Below are 20,521 nucleotides of genomic sequence, written 5' to 3' on the forward strand. Positions count from 1 at the left end.
AAGAGAAGCTGGACTGAATTCATTGGGGACAGGCATTGGTAAAGGTATTTCTAAGGGAAGTGATTTCTCTAGGTGTGTTTTCAGCTGAGAACATGCCATCCAGATAGTGGAGAAGTCATCTGAAATTATTACTTCGGATACCATGGAGTAGCTGATTTGATATCTCAGGGATGTGGGCCAAGGAGTGTGAAAGGGGACTCGTTGGTCCTAGGGTATGCATTTCAAGATCCAAGAATAACTCTTGTTAAGTGTTGCCCATGTGCTGAAGTTCTGAATGGCACCTTGTGCCTGAAAATAAGTTTTGTGCTTTCAATGCTCTTTGATATAAGTAGACAGAAAATGTTTCTTACTTTTTATGGTGAGATGGTGGTGTTCAGGAGAACATTCTTTTCCAAAAGGTGTCCCTAAATATTAGCCTGCTGGAAGAAACTGATAGTGTCTGGTATATTTCCTTACTACATTGTACAATTGGGCACTGTGCGTGCATGCATGTGTGTAACTTGTGGAAATGACAGTTCAGAAAGGCACAGGTCTTGGAAGGCTGCTAGCTTGACTTAATAAAATAGCTTTAATCTAATTAGATTAGGTGCATTCACACATTTGAACAGATATGCAAATGGGCTAAGTTTCACGCTGTGTTGATAATTATTTTGAACGTTTTTAGGATGCCTATTTTTTTCTTTCCAAAGCTAATTTTATTTGCGTTTTTTACAATAAGGGAAAATAAAACAAAATACCAAATAAATCTCCCCATTCATAATTTGCTGCCCAGGCCTCTATGATATCAGAGTAGCTAAACTTATAGAAGCCAACAAGTCTGGGTTTTTTTTCATTTTTACTGTAATGTCAGAATAAATTAGCTACTGCCATGGAGCAGGGCTGAACTCCTTTTCTCATGCCATTTTCCTGATAGTGTTGCCTCCACCTCAAACTGGTATGGTAACTACCTGTTTTCCTTATTGGTTAATAGAAGTTGGCTGTACCCAGGGCTCATTTTGAGAGGGGACGCGCAGGAACACAGTTCCGGTAGTTCCCCAAACAGGTCACATGTCAGGTGGCCCTGCCCACCTGACTCTCAGCCATTTTGAGCCCGTTTTGGCCTGGACTGGGGCTGAAACAGCCTGGACCGGGCCTCTGATGGGTAGTGGATCACATTCCTGCTCAGCAGTGGCCTGATCCTGACCATTTTGGTCCCCTTTTCAGCCATTTTCAGCCCCTTTTTGCCATTTTGGGCCCATTTTCGGCCCTGAATGGCCAGTATTAGGTCCAAAACAGCCAGGATAGGTGATGTCAGGGGGTGTGGTATATGCACACCAGTTATGCTAATAACACATTTCCAGTGATGTCAAGGGGCGTTGCATATGCTAATAAGTTATGCTATTGAGTTCCTCCAGCTCTTTTTCTACGAAATGACCCCTGGCTGTACCTAATTTGTATTTGGAAAATGGTATGAAAATGTTAAAGTCTCCCTCCTCTGGTACCTTGGTTCTCAATTAAAATCATTCATTCATTCATTTATTACATAGTGTTAGTACAATATAATCAACAGCTAGAACATTCACTGAGCAAAATACAATACAACATTCAATGAACAGGTATAACAGGGTATCGTTGCAGAATATTTGAAAACAGGCATAAATCTGAACACAGAGATGAAACCTTTCTGAAACGCAGTGTAATTAAATAACATGGCATCTTTAGCAACATAGAAACTACCCAGTGGGAGCATATCTACATCAGCAGACAGTACCAAATAGCATAGTCTGCCTCTCCGCTGTAAGTTTTTACATTATATGTAAAATAATGGGAGATCCAGTCACGAATAGATAACCTCAGAAGAAATATATTTAATTAGTGACTACATTAGTGCATCTGACGAAGAGAGCTGTGGCTCTCGAAAGCTTGTGCCTCAATAAAGTTGGTTAGTCTTAAAGGTGCTTCTGGACTTTTTACTATTTTGCAACTACAGACTAACATAGCTGACTCTTCTGGATCTATGTACATTTAGGCTGGTTCCTTTCCAACATGTTCTAAAAGGATGATGTTTAGGTATTTATTTATTTATTATTTATTTATTACATTACATTTGTAGACCGCCCTCCCCGTCAGACGGGCTCAGGGCGGTGTAACAACCAACAATTTACAACATACAATTTAAAACAATAAAAACATCATGAATAAACATTTAAAACATTTTTTCTGTATACATTTTCCCGTATTATGATTTCCTTAGAGAGTCAGATTTGAAATACTACTTTTTATATACTTTTTGTTATTATCCTATTGCAAGGTATTGCAAGCTGCCGGACCTAGTAAAGGGCTGGTAAACATACGTATGGTTCTATCTGTAGAGGAGAGGCTGAGGGAGTAGAATCCTTCAGTGAAAGGTTTTTACCTGACAATCTCAAAACACTTTGAGAGATTCCCTGTGCTTATCTGCAGTGGGCAGAATTTTGTGTGAGGAAAGTGCATCTCTGAAGAACTGGACCATCTCTGTACAGCAGTTGTTAGGGGAAAGCTGGAGGATAAGCTGCAGACTTGAGTTTGCATTTTACCTGAATCCCAGAATAGAGTTGGCTGCCAAAACTATAATCAGCTGATGCTGAGACATAGGTTAAAATAGCTAAACACCGTGTCCTTCATTACTTGTGCAGAACACAACTTGGCTTGGTGTAACTGAAAAGGGCTTTTTTTTTTACTGTTCATTTTCATTACTTTCTTAATTTATATTTGGATTTTATTTTCTTGATTATTTAAGGCCCTTTTTAAAAACCTAAAAGGGTGCATGTATATTGGTATGTATTACAATTCATTCAAATGACTATTTCATTTTTTTGTTAATTAGAGAATTACATTTTTATTCTAGTCATTTTTATTTTATTTATTTATTTCATTGGGCATGTGTGTTAAACTTGCGTGTGTCAATGTGTATTTAAAGTGTTTGAGTCAAATAGGCAGCATTTTAGATTTGGAGGCTTGAGTGGCATTCTAATCCTTTAGATTAATGAACAAACTATGTGGCAGACGAATAGTTTTAACATTGCATACCATAACAATATGTCAGAGCCTTCAAGTGGTAGTGGGAATAGCTGCCACAGGTAACTAGGGCAGGGTAAATGGTTGGACTGGGAGTCTCTGGCCTTTCATCCACATGGGTGCCACCTCAGCTTTGCTCTGATCATTCCAAAAACAATGCCATAAAGCAGGTATGGGAAAGATCACAGGAAATATAGGGAACACCACAGTCCTGTTGCAAAGTGGTATTAAAAAAAAAAGCTTCCCAGTAGCATCCAGTCCCAGGCAAACAAGCCATAACTAACTGATCTACACCTGAAGCAGAAAACTGGCCAGGAAGGCCAGGAAGATCTTGTTGAAGAAAGGGGTGAAAGGACTGTTAAAAGATTATGGGATACAGAATTCATTTTTGCATTGTTTTCATTGCAGAAAGTGTGGGGCAGTTATCCACACAGAGGAAGGGAGTTGGAGATCTGAATCAGAGGTGATGGGAGATGAATTACTGATGGATGTATTAAAAAACCAACAAGTCACCTGGGCTGGATGGCATACACTTTTGGGTTCTTAAGGACCTCAAGTGACACCATTGACTTCCTTACAAAAACGTTAAACTTGTTGCTAAAATTGCCTTTCCTCCAGTATCCAGGGGAGATCTAGGAAATTACAGGCCAGTTAGCCTAATATATATTCTGTGTAAACTGGTGAAAACTATTATGAAAGATAAAATTATTAAGCATGCACAGGAGCAGGAGCAAGTTCCATGGATGAGCTATCATAATAGCTTTTGTAAACAGAAGTTTTGTCTCAAGTCCTGACGTCCAAAAAATGTTTTTATCAAAGTCTTCACCAAAGGCTCCTGAGTAAATTTAGCAGTTCTATGATAAATGGAAGTGTACTCTTGTGTATTAGAAACTGGTTAAATGGGAGGAAGCACAGAGAAGGAATAAATGGACAGTGCTTGTAATGGAGGAAAGTAAGCAGTGTGATCCCACAGGGATTGGTATTTTGGGAATAGTACTATCCGGTCTTCCCTGTATGATCTGGAATAGTGGATGAGCAGCAAAGTGACTGGCTTTGTAGATGACACCAAATTATTCAGGTTGGTAAGAACTAAAGGAGATTGTGAATAGTTCCACAATGTAAAAACTAGATGGGTGACAACATGATAAATGAGGTCTTAATACCTCATTTCAGTAAGTGCAAACTAATGCACATTTGGAGCAAAAAATCCTAACTTTAATATATGCTCATGGAATCTGAACTGGTGCTGACTGACCAGGAAAGGGATTATTCATAAAATGGTGTATTTAATAGATCTGGAACATCATCATATTGTTCTGTGTCTTTCTTGAATCCACAGTGAGTTTGGCAGGAGTGCAACATCTGTCTGCTCGGAACATTTCCTCCCAGAGCATGTTTCTGTCTTGGCAGGGTGTGAATGGAGCTACTGCATATCGTGTAACCTGGGGAGTTCTCTCAGGTATGTCTGCTCAGCTGCTATATTTTCTTCTCAGGTTCCAGTATCAGGATACTAGACCAGAGTATGATCACTTGATATGACTCTATAGATTGCTTGGCTATGTGATGGCAAAGTGCCATACAGATGTAGTACTCAAGTGCCCATTGAGATTACTGATTAAAGTTCTCTACTGTTTTCATTTCCCAAATAACATATGCTGTAGAGATTACTGGTGATTCATGAGATACTATTGCTATAGCCATCAAACAGCGAAAGAGTGAGGCAGTTCTTTAATGGATATGTACATTTGAATGTTTTTTTAAAAATTACTATTATTTATATTTATATCCCACCCTCCCTGCAAGTGGGCTCAGGGCTGGTTACAACAGAAGATAAAATATACAAGATAAAATCACAATTAACACAGCTTTCTAATAAAACACCTGCTCACCGTATAAAAACCATATCTGATGGAGGTGGAGATGTGGCTTAACCATGCGTGGTTGCTCATATATGGGGGGGGGGGTAGATGGTCAATACCCCCTACAGACAGAGGAGACCGGGAGAGAAGCTCATTTGGTGGAAACCCTGATGGCCTCAACCATACGCCTGGCGGAACATCTCCTTCAGGCCCACCTGAAGGAGACAAGATCTTGGTGGGCCTGGGTGTCCTCAGACAGAGATTTCCACCAGGTCGGGGCCAGGACCATTGCAAAATAAGAAGTGTGGGAGCTGAGCCAATATTCCATCCACATATAAACCAGTATTCCACATTTGGACTGGTTTGACCAAAGCAAACCAATATTCCACGTACAAGAGGACAAGCACCACTATTTGTTTAATAATAATTGTTAGCATTTATATCAATCTTTAAAAAATGAAACACATAGGCCCAAACCTACACCATATAAAATGCATTAGTGTTTGTTTTTGTACTTCATTTATAGATTGCCTTGCTTGCTAAGACAAGGAAGGTAAAAAACTTATAGTAGCAGAAGAGTTCCCCTAGAGGGGCAATGCTGCTATGACACAAAAAGCCTTGTGGCCTAATTTTATTGTTGCAATCGCATCCTAATATATGGCTATACTATTTGTCTATCAAGACAAGGGGACTGAGGCTGCAATCTTAAGAATGCTTTCTTGGGGGTAAACACCATTGAACAAAATGGGACTTACTTCCAAGTAGACCTGCTTAGTATTGTTCCCTGAGCCTATTTGCCTTAATAGGACACTGGTCTGTTCAGCCTCTTCAATTTATGAGCATTAATAAAATAACATGAGTAACCAGACATTAGTATTTAGTAAATCTGTGATCGTATGGACTTACACTGGCAGAACTTGAAAGTGCAGTCCCAGTAAACTGTTTTTAAAAAGGCCAGTAATCAAAATATTCTATTCATATTTCAGATTGCTGTAAAGTTATGTCTGTTATGCAAGTTATAATTTAACATTGATTTGTCCTTATAGTTAGAGGGGCATTTGTCATTTTCAGGTAGGCAGTTGCAGAAAATTCCTTCAGAAGCTCCTGTTAGCCCACTCTGGGTGGGGGTGGGAGTAAAAAGAGTAGCCTTGTATTTTATTTTAATTTTAAATTGATTTCATTTAGCAAATTAGTTATCTCTGCTTTGTACTCCAAAAGGAGTGCCCAGGCACACTTACAATAAAAGACATACAATAGACATAAAACAAGTAAATAAATCCCTAAAACCATGACTGAAAGCAGCAAATACCTAAGAATTCCAGTGGTTTGTATTTTATTCTGTGAGCCGGGTATATGGTCTACAGGCTCATTTTAATGCACATGGGAAGCCCTCTACGAGTTCACTTAGTGAACTATAAGTATATTAAATACCACTGATGTAAGCTTTTTTATTGCTGTTCTTCTGTGCTTTCTCAGGTCAGGATATTCAGAGTGCTGATGTGGATTCAAGCAAGAATTCCTACTTAGTGACTGGATTGCAACCTAACACTGAGTACCTGGTGACTGTTGCTCCAATTTATGGACAGCTGGAAGGACCCAAAGCCTCCATTAGGAAGAGAACTGGTGTGTGCACAAAGGATGATGATGATGATGATTCAAACAAAATGATGCCTGTGATTGAACTACTAGTCTGCTTGGCATTCTGTTTGTCAATTTAAATCAGTAACTCATTTAAACACTGGGATATTGAAACACTGAAAGGAAGGAGGAAAAAGGGGGGAAGAACCACACTGTGTGAAATCTTTGTAGACTGAGGGCCAAACTAGGTACAATGTTTGTCACAAGTTCTCCGTGGGGACCCTCTAAAAATGCTGTGGGGCCTTGATTCTGTCTATCAATGCAAATGTATGTATATAAGTATTTATCTCATTTATGGTCTACCTTTCTCACTGAGACCCAAGGCAGATTACATAGTACATCACCCCCTGGTGCTGTTTTTGGTTAAGAAAATGGCATGGGAGGGAAGGAGCCCCTCCTCTTCCCCAACTCTGTGGTACCTACCAGAAACCAGACCCCACAGCACTTTTAGATGGAGTTCTCTATGGAGACCAGCCATACACTATGGCTGCCAGTAACCATGGAGAACACATGACAAACATCACATCTATTCCAGCCCTGACACAGAGGAATCAAAATTGGTACATGCATTTAGGGCGCAGTTATGCTTGTCAAGTACAAAACCCAGCTGTGGTTGTACACCTATTTCAAGAGGGCTGGAAGTAAGCGAGGTCTCTCAGACTCTGTGTTTTACTTGTTATTTTGATAGCATTTTAGAACCATGATATATTATGTAGCTTCCACATTCAGAATTCTTTTTCATGGAATTGCCTGCATTATTTCTTTTGTAACATCTGTCAGTACATAAACAGACGGGCATTTATCAGGGAAATCAATGGAAATCAGGGAAATCAATGGAATGCCAAGATGCTCCTTACCTTCTAGGTTCTAATTTTTTGCTGAATTATCATTTTTTAGCCCTGAACATCGTAAGAACAAGTTAAAGGTTTCTCACTGTGTGTGTCTGTTCCGTGCTTGGTTCTTTGCTTTCTTACTGCTTTCCTGTATGGTTCAGCTGGTGGTGAAGTTGAAGGAGACTTGTAAGGGACAATCAGTGGAGATATGAAAACCAAAGACAAGACATTTATAGGAAATGTAAGCAGTGGGATCCAGATCTCAGTGATGTAACAGGTGGCCAATGTAGCATAATGACAAGTAACATTTGTATACTGGTCAAGATTATCTAGAATGTTACTGTAAAAATAAAAGTTTATAAAAGTTAACTGTAGTGTTGTGTATCCAACCATCGATGGTCTTCACAGAGCTGGACTTCTCCAGTTCCCTTCCTGCTGTATTTCACTGAGATCCATGAAAGTGCAGGAAAAAGCATAGGGAACAAAGGGGGATCCATAGTGGAAAAGAGAAAAGGGGGGGAAATCACTTCCCCCTTTTCATCAAACAGAAATATTTCCATTGGAAGACGTACCATGTAACAATAATAAATAATAATGATACTTGATTTATATACTGCCCTTCAGGACAACTTAACACCTACTCGGAGTGGTTTACAAAGCATGTTGTTATTGTCCTCACAACAATCACCTTGTGAGGTGGGTGGGACTGAGAGAGCTCCGAGAAGCTGTGACTGACCCTAGATCACCCAGCTGGCTTCAAGTGGAGGAGTGGGGAATCAAACCTGGTTCTCCAGATCAGCATCCTGCTGCTCTTAATCACTACACCAAAGAAAAAGTGAATTGCTTTCTGTAAAGGCCACAGCCTTTTTGTTGTAAAGTGTGACTGCACTTGCCATTATGGTTACCTTGAGTTGACAAGCTAACTTTTTTTTCATAAATACAATTATCTTGTAGTCATAGTTTTTTGTTTTTATCAATTTTAACTGTTCACCGCCCAGAGCCCCTGGGATGGGCGGTATATAAATTGAATAAATAAATAAAAATAAAATAATAGTTTAGGATTTGGGACAGATTTGGAATCTGAAATATTTACTGATTGGTCATGTGAGTTTTTCTGAAGGTCACAGACCTTCTGAGTCCTGTCTTGTCTTGTCTTTACTTAGACATAATTCAGACACTGCAGACTATCGCTGTAGGTCCAACGTCTATCCGGTTGACCTGGAACATCATCCCCAGTGCCCGGGGTTATCGGCTAGAGTGGAGAAAAGCAATAGGTAAGCTTGTGTGGATTTCTGAATTGAGTGAAAGACTCAGTGGAGAAAGTTGAGTAAAATGTCTGTGGATAGACTGGGGAAATTTCCTGCTGAAAATTGTTGGGAAGGGGATATCTGATTTGTACTTTTCTTCCCAAATAACTCCAGATTTTTCTGAGATATGATCTCTTAGGGAATTCCAGAGGCTCAGAGCCCTCCTTCTGCAGAGGGAAAGCTCAGAAGAAGTGTGAGGTTGTTTATGAAACCCAGACAAGGTTAGAAGATCCGCTAAAGATTGTGCAGCTGGATATGGGTCGTCTTTATGATTTCCACCTTGTACTGATCCCTAGGTGCGGATACACCTAAGACTGTTTCCCTATCCACCCATGAGAACAGTTATACTCTGACAGGCCTGCAGCCAGGAACAGCATATCACATAACCCTCTATACCTTGTATGATGGCAAGGAAGTAGCCACCCCAGTTACCATTTCTGAGACTGGTGAGTAAGAGATTACTGCTCAGTTCTGCCTCCAGTATATTTCGCCATTCCATTATCTTGGGTAAATAACTTGCCTAGCTGATGATGCATCTTGCTTTCATTTATTATTTTTGCTTTCAGCATGCATTTAGAAATGAGATGTGTATATGCAAACATTAAACTGTATGGATCACTTTTAATTATGTTGCTTTCAGTATGTTGGTGGCTGTGATAGAGAGGGACCTTAAGGGTCCTGGGAGGAGCCTAGGTGTTCAAATGCTTAATAGCTAAACCCATGTTCACAGGAAACCCACTATCCCAGGTTATGATGTGAGAAGCAGCTGTCCTCTCTGTGCTAGGTCTGTCTCTATTGAATTACTCACTAAGAGTTTTTTCTAGCCAAATCCAAGCATTTGGACATAGGGCAATTAGCCAGGCTCCACCTCTGAATTTTTAGATTACTTTGGATTTAGAATAATCTCTCATAGTCTCTAGGCCTATGAGAGACCTCAGTTGGCCTTCTAGATAGAACACTTCCATGTTGTTCAGGTTGGCACAAACCTTTCATTTTTATGTCTTAGGTAAAATTCAATGAGCTTTGCTCATTCCTATTCCTTGTGCTGCAAACTAGCTAAGTTTTTTTTTCTATAACAAATATTGCCGTTGTTCCCATTCCTCTATAACCCTAAGGTGGCCTTCCACCTGTGATGCACCTTTCCTTCCCTCATTGATTTCCCTGAATTTAGGCTATAATTTGTCTTGCAGAAGTGGAGCCATCAGTGGGCAGCATCTCTGATTTAAGAATCGCTGAGACCTTAGGAAACAGAGTCCGAATGGCTTGGACAGGTGTTCCTGGGGCTACGGGGTATAAGATTGTGCTTCGAAACACCCAAGGTAAGTATCTGTGGAGTAATACAGCTGAGTGAGAATAGCTTTATGGTGTGTGTGGGTGATCTCTAATCTGCCTAGTAGCTAGCAAGGGCAGATAGATCTGCAAATAGTAACCATGGGGGTGGGGGGGAGACTTGAGTTGTGCGAGGTAAAGTAACATAATTTGTTGGCAACTGAATGCCCTGATCTACTAAGGTGTGGTTTCTGAAACATGTCTACATGTTTCTAGATTTTATTCTATAAACATGAGCAATGGGAACTTCCACTTTTAGAAAGTGATAGCTGAGAGATTGTGAACTAGAAAACAGATAATGCACATGCTGGGTAATACCATGAACATGTCATACCCATAAGCACCCATTACGTGAGCATGTGGTCTCTCCTGCAGATGGCACAGAGAAGAGTCGACAAATTTCAGGTTCCCAGACCACAGTGGACCTGGGTGATCTGAAAGAGGAAATCATCTATGTTGTCCGTGTGTCAGCTCTTATTGGCAGCCGTGAGGGTAGTGCTGTTCCTTTCAACATCCGACTTCGTAAGTGTTAACAGTGGGATGGGCATGATTTTACGGGATAGTGACTGAAGCCAGCAATGACAGGACAATGGTTCTTGACTGTTTTACAAAGGCTGATGATAAATGTTTGCCTCTGAGTGAGGGGCTGGGGGATCCCTAACTGCTTCAGTTTCACCTGGCAGCTTCCTAATAGAAGAGGTAGCTTGGCCTATGGAAACTTAAGCAGACAAAACTATAGAGCGGGGTGGGACAGTTGAATTTCTGGTTTTGCTATGACAAAAGATTCCTCAGGATACAGGATGAAACCTGGATACAGGATGTTCTCTGCTCTTCTAACTTGTGGATGTTTGCTGCTCTTACCATCATGCATGCCTCTTGAGAATTCAGTGCTTTTTTGAAACCGTACCAGTAAAAAGCTCTTTTGTCCTCCCATGGCAGGGCCAACACTTGTAAGCAGCGTCTCAAACCTGCGTGCGGTGCCAGCTGGGTTGGGTCGCATTCGACTTGTGTGGACACCTATCCCCAGGGTTACAGCTTATAAGATGGTGATTATCAACACCCAAGGTAAGCACTGGACTATAGTCTGAAAGCAAAGATTAGAGCTATTTAGAGCCATCTTGTGCTCCAGCTGCTGCATTTATCACCGTAGGTGAAAACAGGACATGTTCTGGGGAGAAATAGGCTCTGAATGATTAAGGGTGTTCTGGTTTTTTTGAATGCTAAATTGGGAATGAAGTGATTGAACCAGGCCTGACAAAGAATGCTTTTTCTGAAAAGTGGGGAGGGTCAAGTGTATTGTGTGCAGCGTCGGGGAGGTTCAGAAAGGGCTACCAGTTTATCTCACTTTGTACAAAGGCTAATTCTGTTTCTTTTGTGCACTGCTTCAGATGGCTCTGAGGAGACTAAACAAATCCCTGGTGATCGGGGTTTCATTGAACTGCAGGATCTGAAGGATGGAGTCAGATACTTGGTGCAAATAACAACGCTGATGGGCAGCCAGGAGAGCACCCCTGCCACTATTACTTTTCAAATGGGTAAGTTCTGTCTCAGGGCCTCAGCTGTGTGTCTTGCTTTGATGGTTCTGGATTGGGTTGGCTTTGGAGTCCTTCTGGCTGGTGAATGCTTAGCAGTAGAGGTGGGCACTATCCAAAAAAAAAATACCGATCAAGCCGTTCATGGATCCGGGCCGCCGCCGAACCCAGGTCACCGATTCTAACTGATCAAGTCCCGTTTCCGATCGGGAATCGGGGAGGCCAAAGCGGGAGGCGCTCCACTGTTTCCAGCAATATAGGAGTGGTGGTTGGTGGCAGCGGCCGCCAGGCCCAGCGGACACGGGGAGGCAGCGATGAGCCGCCTCCCCTCAGGGAGGGAGGGGGCATTCTCTCTCTCTCTCACACACACACACACACACTTACACTTACACTTACACTTAGAGCAGAGAGGGGGAAAATTTAACCCGGCAATGAGCCGCCTCCCCTCAGGGAGGGGACATTCACACCCGGGCCGGATCTACGGTTGCCAGTGCCCAGGGCAACCGTAGTCAGGCTCTTGTGCGCGCTCTCCTGGGTCGCCCCCGCCGATGCAGCAAGCCGGCTGTCCTGGTGCGCTGCGGAGCTGGCAGCAGCGCCAGTGGCTCGGAGGCTGCCCGCGCCATTCACCTGCCCCGCAAGACAAGGGGCGGCCGGCTTGCCCGCGCGCCCCTTGTCCTGGGGAAAGGTGAACGGCGCAGGCAGCCTCCCAGCCTCCCGCACTGCCCTTTGTCTTTCCCCAGGACAAGGGGTGGCTGGCTTGCCCGCGCGCCCCTTGTCCTGGGGAAAGATGAATGGTGCAGGCGGCCTCCCAGCCTCCCGCACTGCCCTTTGTCTTTCCCCAGGACAAGGGGTGGCTGGCTTGCCCGCGCGCCCCTTGTCCTGGGGAAAGATGAATGGTGCAGGCGGCCTCCCAGCCACCCGCGCTGCCTTTTGCCTTTCCCCAGGACAAAGGGCGGCCGGCTTGCCCGCGCGCCCCTTGTCCTGGGGAAAGACGAACGGCACGGGCAGCCTCCCAGCCACCCGCGCTGCCTTTTGCCTTTCCCCAGGACAAGCGGCGGCTGGCTTTCCCGCACGCCCCTTGTCCTGGAGAAAGACGAACAGCGCGGGTGGCCTCCCAGCCACCTGCGCTGCCTTTTGCTTTTCCCACAAGCTTGCCGCCCCTTGTCCTGCGGGAAAGGCAAAAGGCAACGCGGGTGGCTGGGAGGCCGCCCGCGCCATTCAACTTTCCCCAGGTGCGCTCCTGAGGCTGGCAACTGCGCCCGGCGCCCCCTCTTTGGCAGCGCTGGGGGCAGACTACCCCCCTGCCCCCCCGTTGATCCGGCCCTGATTCACACACACACTTAGAGCAGAGGGGGGGGGATCTACCCCTGCCTCTCCAAATAGAGAGAGACACCCCGTCAACATGTTTCAGCCAGCTTTTTAAAAAAAGCAGGGACAGAAACACACACACAGAACCGTGAATGAGGTTTTCCCACAAAATACACTGTTTTAAAAGCAGGTTAAAAACAGAGAGTGACAGACAGAAAAACACCCATTCCTCCTACAAAGCCCCGTCTTTTTAAAAAGCAAAAAACTTTCATGCCCATGGCTTCAGAACACCCCCTTCCCCCTCCATCCCCTGGGTTGCTGCTCCGTGGTTGGAAGGAAGCCTGCTAATCAAGGAAAGCTGGGCTTCCATTCGGTTTTCTAGGGTGACAGAAGGAGGGCAAACACAGCTCAGGCATTTCCCTGGCTCTGTTGCTAGGGGAATAGATTATTGGCGCCTGAGTGTCTGGCTCTCCGATGAGATCACGATGCCCCCCCCCCCGATCAAGGCCCCCCCCCCCCCGAACGCTGGATCGGTCACCGTGGACGGAACCGATTAGCTGAGTCACGATGGTGCAAACGCCATCGGGGTTTTTTTCACATCGTGATTCCGATCGTGCCCATGTTTACTTAGCAGTATATCTTGACTTTCTCAGTAAGCATATGGCATTTTTTCCAGCAATACTGTGCAGTACTTCTTGCGTGTATTTTTAGATGATGTGTCTCTTCAGCAGTACAGCCCAGCATCCCTATTAAAGGCTCTAGGTATCTCAAAAGTGCTCTGCAACCATTCTTTAGCCTCTGATTTCCTTCCTCCATTTGTGGAGAGCTCAAGGATGGGAGAGGCAGATAAACACTTTCTGGAACGTGCACACAAACTTGGAGTCAGGGTTAGTTCCTTTGTCTTTTTAAAGATATGAGTTCTTTTCATATTGTTTTTAAATCTAGTTTTATTAGTTAATCAATCTTACATTCATTTCCATACGGTTTCAGTCGAAAGTACGTTTCCAGGTATGACTGTTCACCTCACCCAGTTGGGATAAATGCTTGGCCAGCTCGCCAAAGGGATCCTCCCTGCCAGCCTGCAGGAGGGAGATGGATTTCTTCCAACCACCTTTTTTTATGTGCATGTTGGAAGTTGCCTGTCTTTTCCCCCTGTTGGGATTCAGAGCAATTGGGAAGTGGAATTTGTATTAGGGAAGTGGTGCAGCTGGGTACAGCAATGCTTTTTAATGAATTAAACAGATTTCAAGACTAAAATCTCAGAAATTTGATCATCATTGCCAATGTCTCATGTTGAGAGAGAACCTGGATGCTTCTTTATCATGGATTTCCTGTTTGTTTCTGCTTTACATTTGAGATGCGTCACTCCATTGGCAGCGTTCCAGGCCTGCCTGACAGAAGAGCGGGCAAGCAATCTCTTTGCCTTCCTCCTCTGTAGGTGCACTGCTATATCTGCCTGGCATAGATGAGAATGATGCACGGCTAGCTTCTGCTACTATTTCTTCTCCCCAAGTTTTGCTGTACTAGCTGCTTGCTAACAGGTATAAGTAAAGCTTTGCTCTTTACTGATTGGCAGGCAGACACAGCCGTGGAAATCAAAACACTGCACGCAAACAGGATCTGTGCTTATACAGTATCAGAAAGCCCTCTCTGAACCACACATTTTATAGTGATGGGAAAGAACTGGAAATGCTGTGCAGTGAAGTACCAACCATGACAATCCTGTTTGACAGGAACTTCTGTAAACTGTTCTGCTTTTGTTAAGTTCTGTCTGCACATTCCTGGTGAAAACATGAAAGCGTTCTTATTACCCATTCTTGTCTTCTAGAACACCCATCTGTGGGCAGCATCACCAACCTAAAGACAACTGCAGCTGGGCCCAACCAGCTGCGGATCACATGGAATGGTGTTGCTGGGGCTACTGGCTATAAGGTGACATGGCGACTGAGGGATGGTAAGTGTTTTGTGTTCTGCAATGAGTTTGAGTTTGTGCGCTTTGACAGAACAGTTAACTTGCCTTTCCATGGAATTTGGGATTGCACTGCTTTCAAGGGCTGGACTACTGGTGGGCAGCATAGATGGTACCAAAACTAGCAAAATGGAAATAGTGGGGGGAACAGGGCAGGCCACAAGAGAGCAAGACCATTTCATATGGTGGGAACTTCCAGAGTACCTTAACTACTGCATTGCAACACTATAGGTTTTTCTTGGTAAGGTAAAATTGTCAAAATGAAGGCCATTAAGACTTGCAAACTGAAGTAGATGGGGATATCCATAGCAGCTGAGGTTCACCATCACCTAACCTCTCAATTTGCTCAATTTGTTGTGTGAATGAATCCATTGCTGCCTCTAAAATTTCAGATTGCGACAGTGACTATCAACACCATCCCATCCCATTTTAAACTGATGGTTAGTTATTTATTTACTTTGCCTTTCTTCCTGGTGAGGAACCAAAACAGCTTACATTTTTCTCCTCTCCTTTATTTTATCCCCCAACAACTCTGTGAGGTAGGTTAGGCTGAGAGAATATAACTGGTCCAAGGTCACCCAGCAAGCTTCCATGGCAGAGTGGGGATTCAAATCTGGTTCTCCCAGATCCTAGTCCAACACTCTAGCCACTCTACCACACTGACTATCCAGAAAATAGAAAGATTTGTGGTGAATCAGTTCCCTTCCCCAGTTTCCAGGCCAGTACTAATAATGGATCGCATGCCCAGGCTAAGTGAACTCAGACAGATAAACCCTATTTTTTTCTTCTAGCCAGGTCTCAGTCAGGCAAGCCAGATTCACAGAATCACAAGAGTTGGAAGGGACCACACAGACCTTCTAGTTCAACTCTCTGCCCAATGCAGGATGAGCCTAAAGCATCCCTGACAAATATTCATCCAGCCTCTTCTTGAAAACTGCCAGTGAAGGGGAGCTCACCACCTCCCTAGGCAGCTGGTTCCACCTTTGAACTACTCTGACCGTGAAAAAGTTTTGCCTAATATCCAGCTGGTACCTTTCTGCATGTAATTTAAGCCCATTGTTTTGAGTCCTATCCTCTGCTGCCAACTGGAACAGCTCCTTGCCCTTATTCTCCTCTGTCACCCCAGACAGAAATGCAGTTTTATTCCTCACCTATCTAGCATTTTACAGTGGAAAGAGGGAAACTGAGAACCGTAGGCCTATATCTTTCAAAAATGTATTTGTTAAATAAGTGTTTATACTCTGCCTTCTCTCAAGATGGATAGCTGTGTTAGTCTGTCTGTAGCAGCGGAAAAGCGCAAGAATCCAGTAGCACCTATAAGACTAACAACATTTGTGGTAGAGTAGGAGCTTTCATGAGTCACAGCTGAAGAAGTGAGCTGGGGCTCACGAAAGCTCATACCCCACCATAAATTTTGTTCATCTTATAGGTGCTCCTGGACTCTTCTACTGCTCTTGACACAAGGTAACTTACAGATAGCAATTAAAATGCCCAAATATCTTCCTCTCTGTTGGACGAAGGTAATGTGGAGCATTGCCACATCTTCCTGGCCATGTCTGGTAAGTCTCTTTCCTCCCACCACCATAACTCCCATCTGTGTTGCTCTATAGGAGCCTCTCCCAACATCTGCCCTAGTCACACTCCAAGATCAGCAGAATTACAATCATGCCACCCCCCCCAAGTCACCATTAACGCACTCACTCTTCAGACTAAAGGGAGGGGTGAGATAAGTACTGTTGCCAACCTCCTGGTAGGGCCAGGAGTTCTCCCAGAATTCCAACTGACATCCAGACTACAGATAACAGTTCATCTGGAGGAAATGGCAAATAGAACCTATGGCATCAGATCCCTGCTGAGTTCCCTCCTGAACTCTGCTCTCTCCAGACACCACCTCCCAAATCTCCAGCAATTCCCAAACTTGAAGTTGGCAACCCTAGAGATGAGACTGATGTTCAGAGGCTGTGATTCTGGCCCAATCACAGACCACGGCTGTTCCTTGCTTCCAGGTGCACCATGGGTATTTTCCCCTGATGGCACAATAGTATTGCCAGCCTTCAAGCCTTGGTTTCTGATGGGGTGAAGGTGGCAGGGTCCTTTCAGGGCTGTTTTGGCCTTCATTATGGTGGACTCATCAGGACCAGGCCTAGCAGCAGTCACTGGGAAGCTTGCTGCTGCAAGACTTACATGATTTGCGCAAGCCCTGATGTTTGCTACTATTCAACAGCAGCTACCTAACCAAAGCCAGTGTGGTTTAGTTTCAGACTAGCAGCTCAGAGACCAATGTTTGAATCATCACTTTCTCGAAAGCTCAGTGGCCAGTTACACATTTTCAACCTTATCTACTTTACAGGATTGTTATAAGGCTAAAATGGAGGAGAATGATGTAAATTGCTTCGATTGCCCATTGTGGAGCAAGGTGGTGTATAAATGAAGTAAATAATTTTAGCCAAAGATAGAGCACAGATAAAAGTTAGGTAGGTTGGTGGGTGAGTTGAAGGGAGAGAAGGAAGCAGCAAATGGGGGGGAAATGGGGGGGTGTCCAGGAGGAAAGAGAGCAAGCAAATAGTGTGGGGAGGTGGATACAGGGGAAAGTGAGGTGCCTGCTGCAAGTCGCCCCATGCAACTGGGCCATAGTTCTCCTGGGTAGAGGCTGCCAGGGGACGTGAAGGAGGGAAAGCTGAAGACGGGGACAGATAAAAGTAGGTTGGCTGGTGGTTAGGAAGGAGAGAAGGAAGCAGGAAAAGAGGAGAGGTTATGGGGGCTTTCAGGGAAGAACAGTAACCTTTAATCCAAAGAGGGAAATTCTGGGACTATTTACATATGGTTCATATACTCTTTGTTACAGTGCCTTCTGATGATCTGAGTCATGATGCATTGTTGAGTCTACCAGGAATATGATTCATCTGCTCCTAACGAGGAAACTTTAGTCTAGAGGGGAAACAATTGTCTCCAGCCCCCAGGGCAGTGGATGTGGCATGCATTCAGCATACACCGGCGTACTGCTGCTGGTGACGTGCCCACTCCTTTGCTCATTGCTCTGTCTTACAGCTTGCACTGAAGACCCAACAGCTTTCCTCCCCACCCCCACCCATGAGTAACAGTCTAGCACAATTTAGTCATGTTACTTTGATAATCAGGGACTCAGGCATGTAGTTTACATATATTCTACTTGCAGTAGACTGACTTTGTGGTATATATGGAAGTTCCTGGAAATGTAGCCTATGGATTCCGTTAGTATATGTAGCAGAAACATCTTCAGGGAGGGCTTGTCTGCTGCCCCTAACCTAAGATTTGTTGTTGTTTGGACACCACAGCATCTATTTATTGAAGGACTAGCTTGATACCTGTGCTTTGCTATGGTATTTAACTACTTTAAATCCAGTTATAATATTTATGGATATGTAACATTTTTTGGTTGGGGGGGGTGGGGTTGAGTGGGTTTTGTGGTATAATAGCATAGTACCTGAGCTTCACAAAGGTGTTTGAATAAAGCGAAGCGCATTGATGCTGAAAACCAATGAAGTGAATTTCAAAATGTAACATTTATTGAAGAGATTTTAAAAGGAGAAGATTGTAGTGCAATAAATAAAGTAAAAAATATGTACAACTGGGTTTTTTTTTCTACTGAAGGACCTCTTTGTAGACCACATTGGTGGTTTTCCCCTCCGGTGCTAGGATCACCAGTCTGCTGGGTGAGCTCACTCTGCAGCAGGCCACACAGAACTGCCCATATGAGAAGCAGTCCTCCCTCAAGTCAATTCCTGCCACCTTCAGTGTCTGGCCCTGGGACTTAATGATCATCATAGCAAAGCAGACCTTGAGGGGGAACTGCAGTCTCTTGAACTCCAAGAGGTTATCTGATGGTATGAGTGGTATGCGTAGTATGAACACCGACTCCCCCTGAGCACTACCAGTGAACAATGTGGCCTTGCTGAGCTTTCACTCGCAGTCTGGTGCCATTGCAGAGTTTGAGTGGGTTGAGGTTCCAGAGCAGCATCACTGGAGCCCCCACTTTGAGGAGAAGCTTATGGGCTGGGAAGCCAGGAGGGTTGAGCATGTTGAGGAACTCCACAGGTTAGTGGACCGCATCATCCATTTGCACCACTGAGTTCACAGATCTGTACTCCATTTCTGCCCCTTGGAGGGAGTTAAGTTGTGTTTCATTAATGATGGCAGCCTTGTCATTCTTAAGGGTCAGAATGGCATGATTGCACAGCCAGTCCATGATAGTGGCGATATCAGGGTATATTGCGGCTGTTAGGTCTGCTAGGGTTGTCACTACTGTGCCCAGGCCTGCAGAGATGGTCACCTTTCCCTTGGACACAGTAGTAGGAGTTCAGAGAATTTCCCAGCAGACTCCTCACCTCTCAAGTGGACCCTCATGTTCTTTCTTAGTGAAAGTTTCCTGATGAGGGGCCACAAATACGATGCCTTGACACACATGGTAACCTCATCAGCTCAAGTTCCCCTTGGGACTACTGGCAGAGTCTGCTGGAAGTCTCCAGTCAGCAGCACAGTGACCCCCCCCCTCCCATCACTCTCTCATTGGCCCTGACATCTTTTAGGGTTATGCCCATTGCCTCAAAATACCCCTTGTGCACCATGGTGCTCTCATCCCAAACAATGAGCTTACAGTTCCTCAGCACTTGGGCCATGTTGCTTTGTTTTGAGATGCTGAACAGAGATGTTTCTGCATGGATGAGGTTAAGAGGCAGCTTGAAGGTAGCGAAGGATCACAAGCCATGCCTGAGTTGAGCCTTGACCTTCCATGGAAGTGAGCGCCTCTCTACTCTGCCACTCTGTGCACCTTGGGGTGATCTTGCTGGTACTTGGCCACTGCTGCTCGGTGCAACACAGGGGTACGATGTGCATATTTCTTTGCTGCGTCTCTAAGTTGCTTCCCCCTTTTAGCATTGGTGTATCTTGCACAACGTCTGCCAGGAGGCTTCTTGGGAGCAGTAAGAAGTGATGGCTGTGAGAGGTGTGAGGTGGAGTTGGACTGAGGGAGGGGTGGTGTGGTGGACACTTCAGCAGGTTCATGTGAGAGGTTCACATTGAAATGGCCCCTAGAAAGGTCATACACCATCTCCCCATGAACATTTAAAAACTCAGTTGCCATACTGACTTTTATATAAAATCCCTATTCAGGAGTCTTGTACTTTCTTCAACTGTCTGCCGTTTCTTTGACCTGATTTTTACCTCTGAACACAGAATTCCACAGCTGACCCATCAGAGAGAGGGGAGTGCAAGCAGGCAGGCCTCACAGTAGGGTTGCCTGGTCCAGATTGGGAAATTTCTAGAGATTTGGGGGGTGGAGCTTGGATAGAGTGGGGTTTAGGGAATGGAGGTGCCTCAGAATGGTATAATACCATGGAGTCCACTCCATGCATTTTACCTCAGGACACATTCCATTACTCTCTTAGCAACTGCATACAGTTTAGAATGTTGGGCTGAGCCCCAATCAGGCCACATATGCAAATGACCTTGAAAGCTAGCCCAATCAGGAAAGAATGGCCAAGTTGGCAGTTGGAGAGGGGAGCAGGCAGTTGGAGAGGGGAGCAGGCAACCGCCTGCTAGCCACACAGGGGAGCTGCATCCCTATGGGAAAACACTTTTTACCCCCTTATAGGGTGAATTTCTTAAAATCCCTTCTTAGTGAGCCTCTATATCACCAAATGAACATTCTCCCCAAATTTCACATTTCTAGGTC

The 20,521-nt window shown here is 44.4% G+C and overlaps 1 protein-coding gene across 1 annotated transcript in view; it reads left to right on the plus strand.

The window, feature by feature from the left end:
• Positions 1 to 20,521, plus strand: part of COL7A1 (collagen type VII alpha 1 chain) — a 199,897-nt gene that overhangs the window by 58,814 nt on the left and 120,562 nt on the right. Inside the window, 9 exon segments of the mRNA XM_054976386.1 lie at positions 4,376 to 4,495; positions 6,372 to 6,518; positions 8,530 to 8,640; positions 8,970 to 9,119; positions 9,864 to 9,992; positions 10,378 to 10,524; positions 10,942 to 11,067; positions 11,391 to 11,537; positions 14,671 to 14,796. Of these exon segments, the coding sequence (XP_054832361.1) occupies positions 4,376 to 4,495; positions 6,372 to 6,518; positions 8,530 to 8,640; positions 8,970 to 9,119; positions 9,864 to 9,992; positions 10,378 to 10,524; positions 10,942 to 11,067; positions 11,391 to 11,537; positions 14,671 to 14,796 (1,203 nt within the window).

The sequence above is a fragment of the Eublepharis macularius genome, chromosome 4 (assembly GCF_028583425.1).
Source record: "Eublepharis macularius isolate TG4126 chromosome 4, MPM_Emac_v1.0, whole genome shotgun sequence".
Taxonomy (NCBI): domain Eukaryota; kingdom Metazoa; phylum Chordata; class Lepidosauria; order Squamata; family Eublepharidae; genus Eublepharis; species Eublepharis macularius.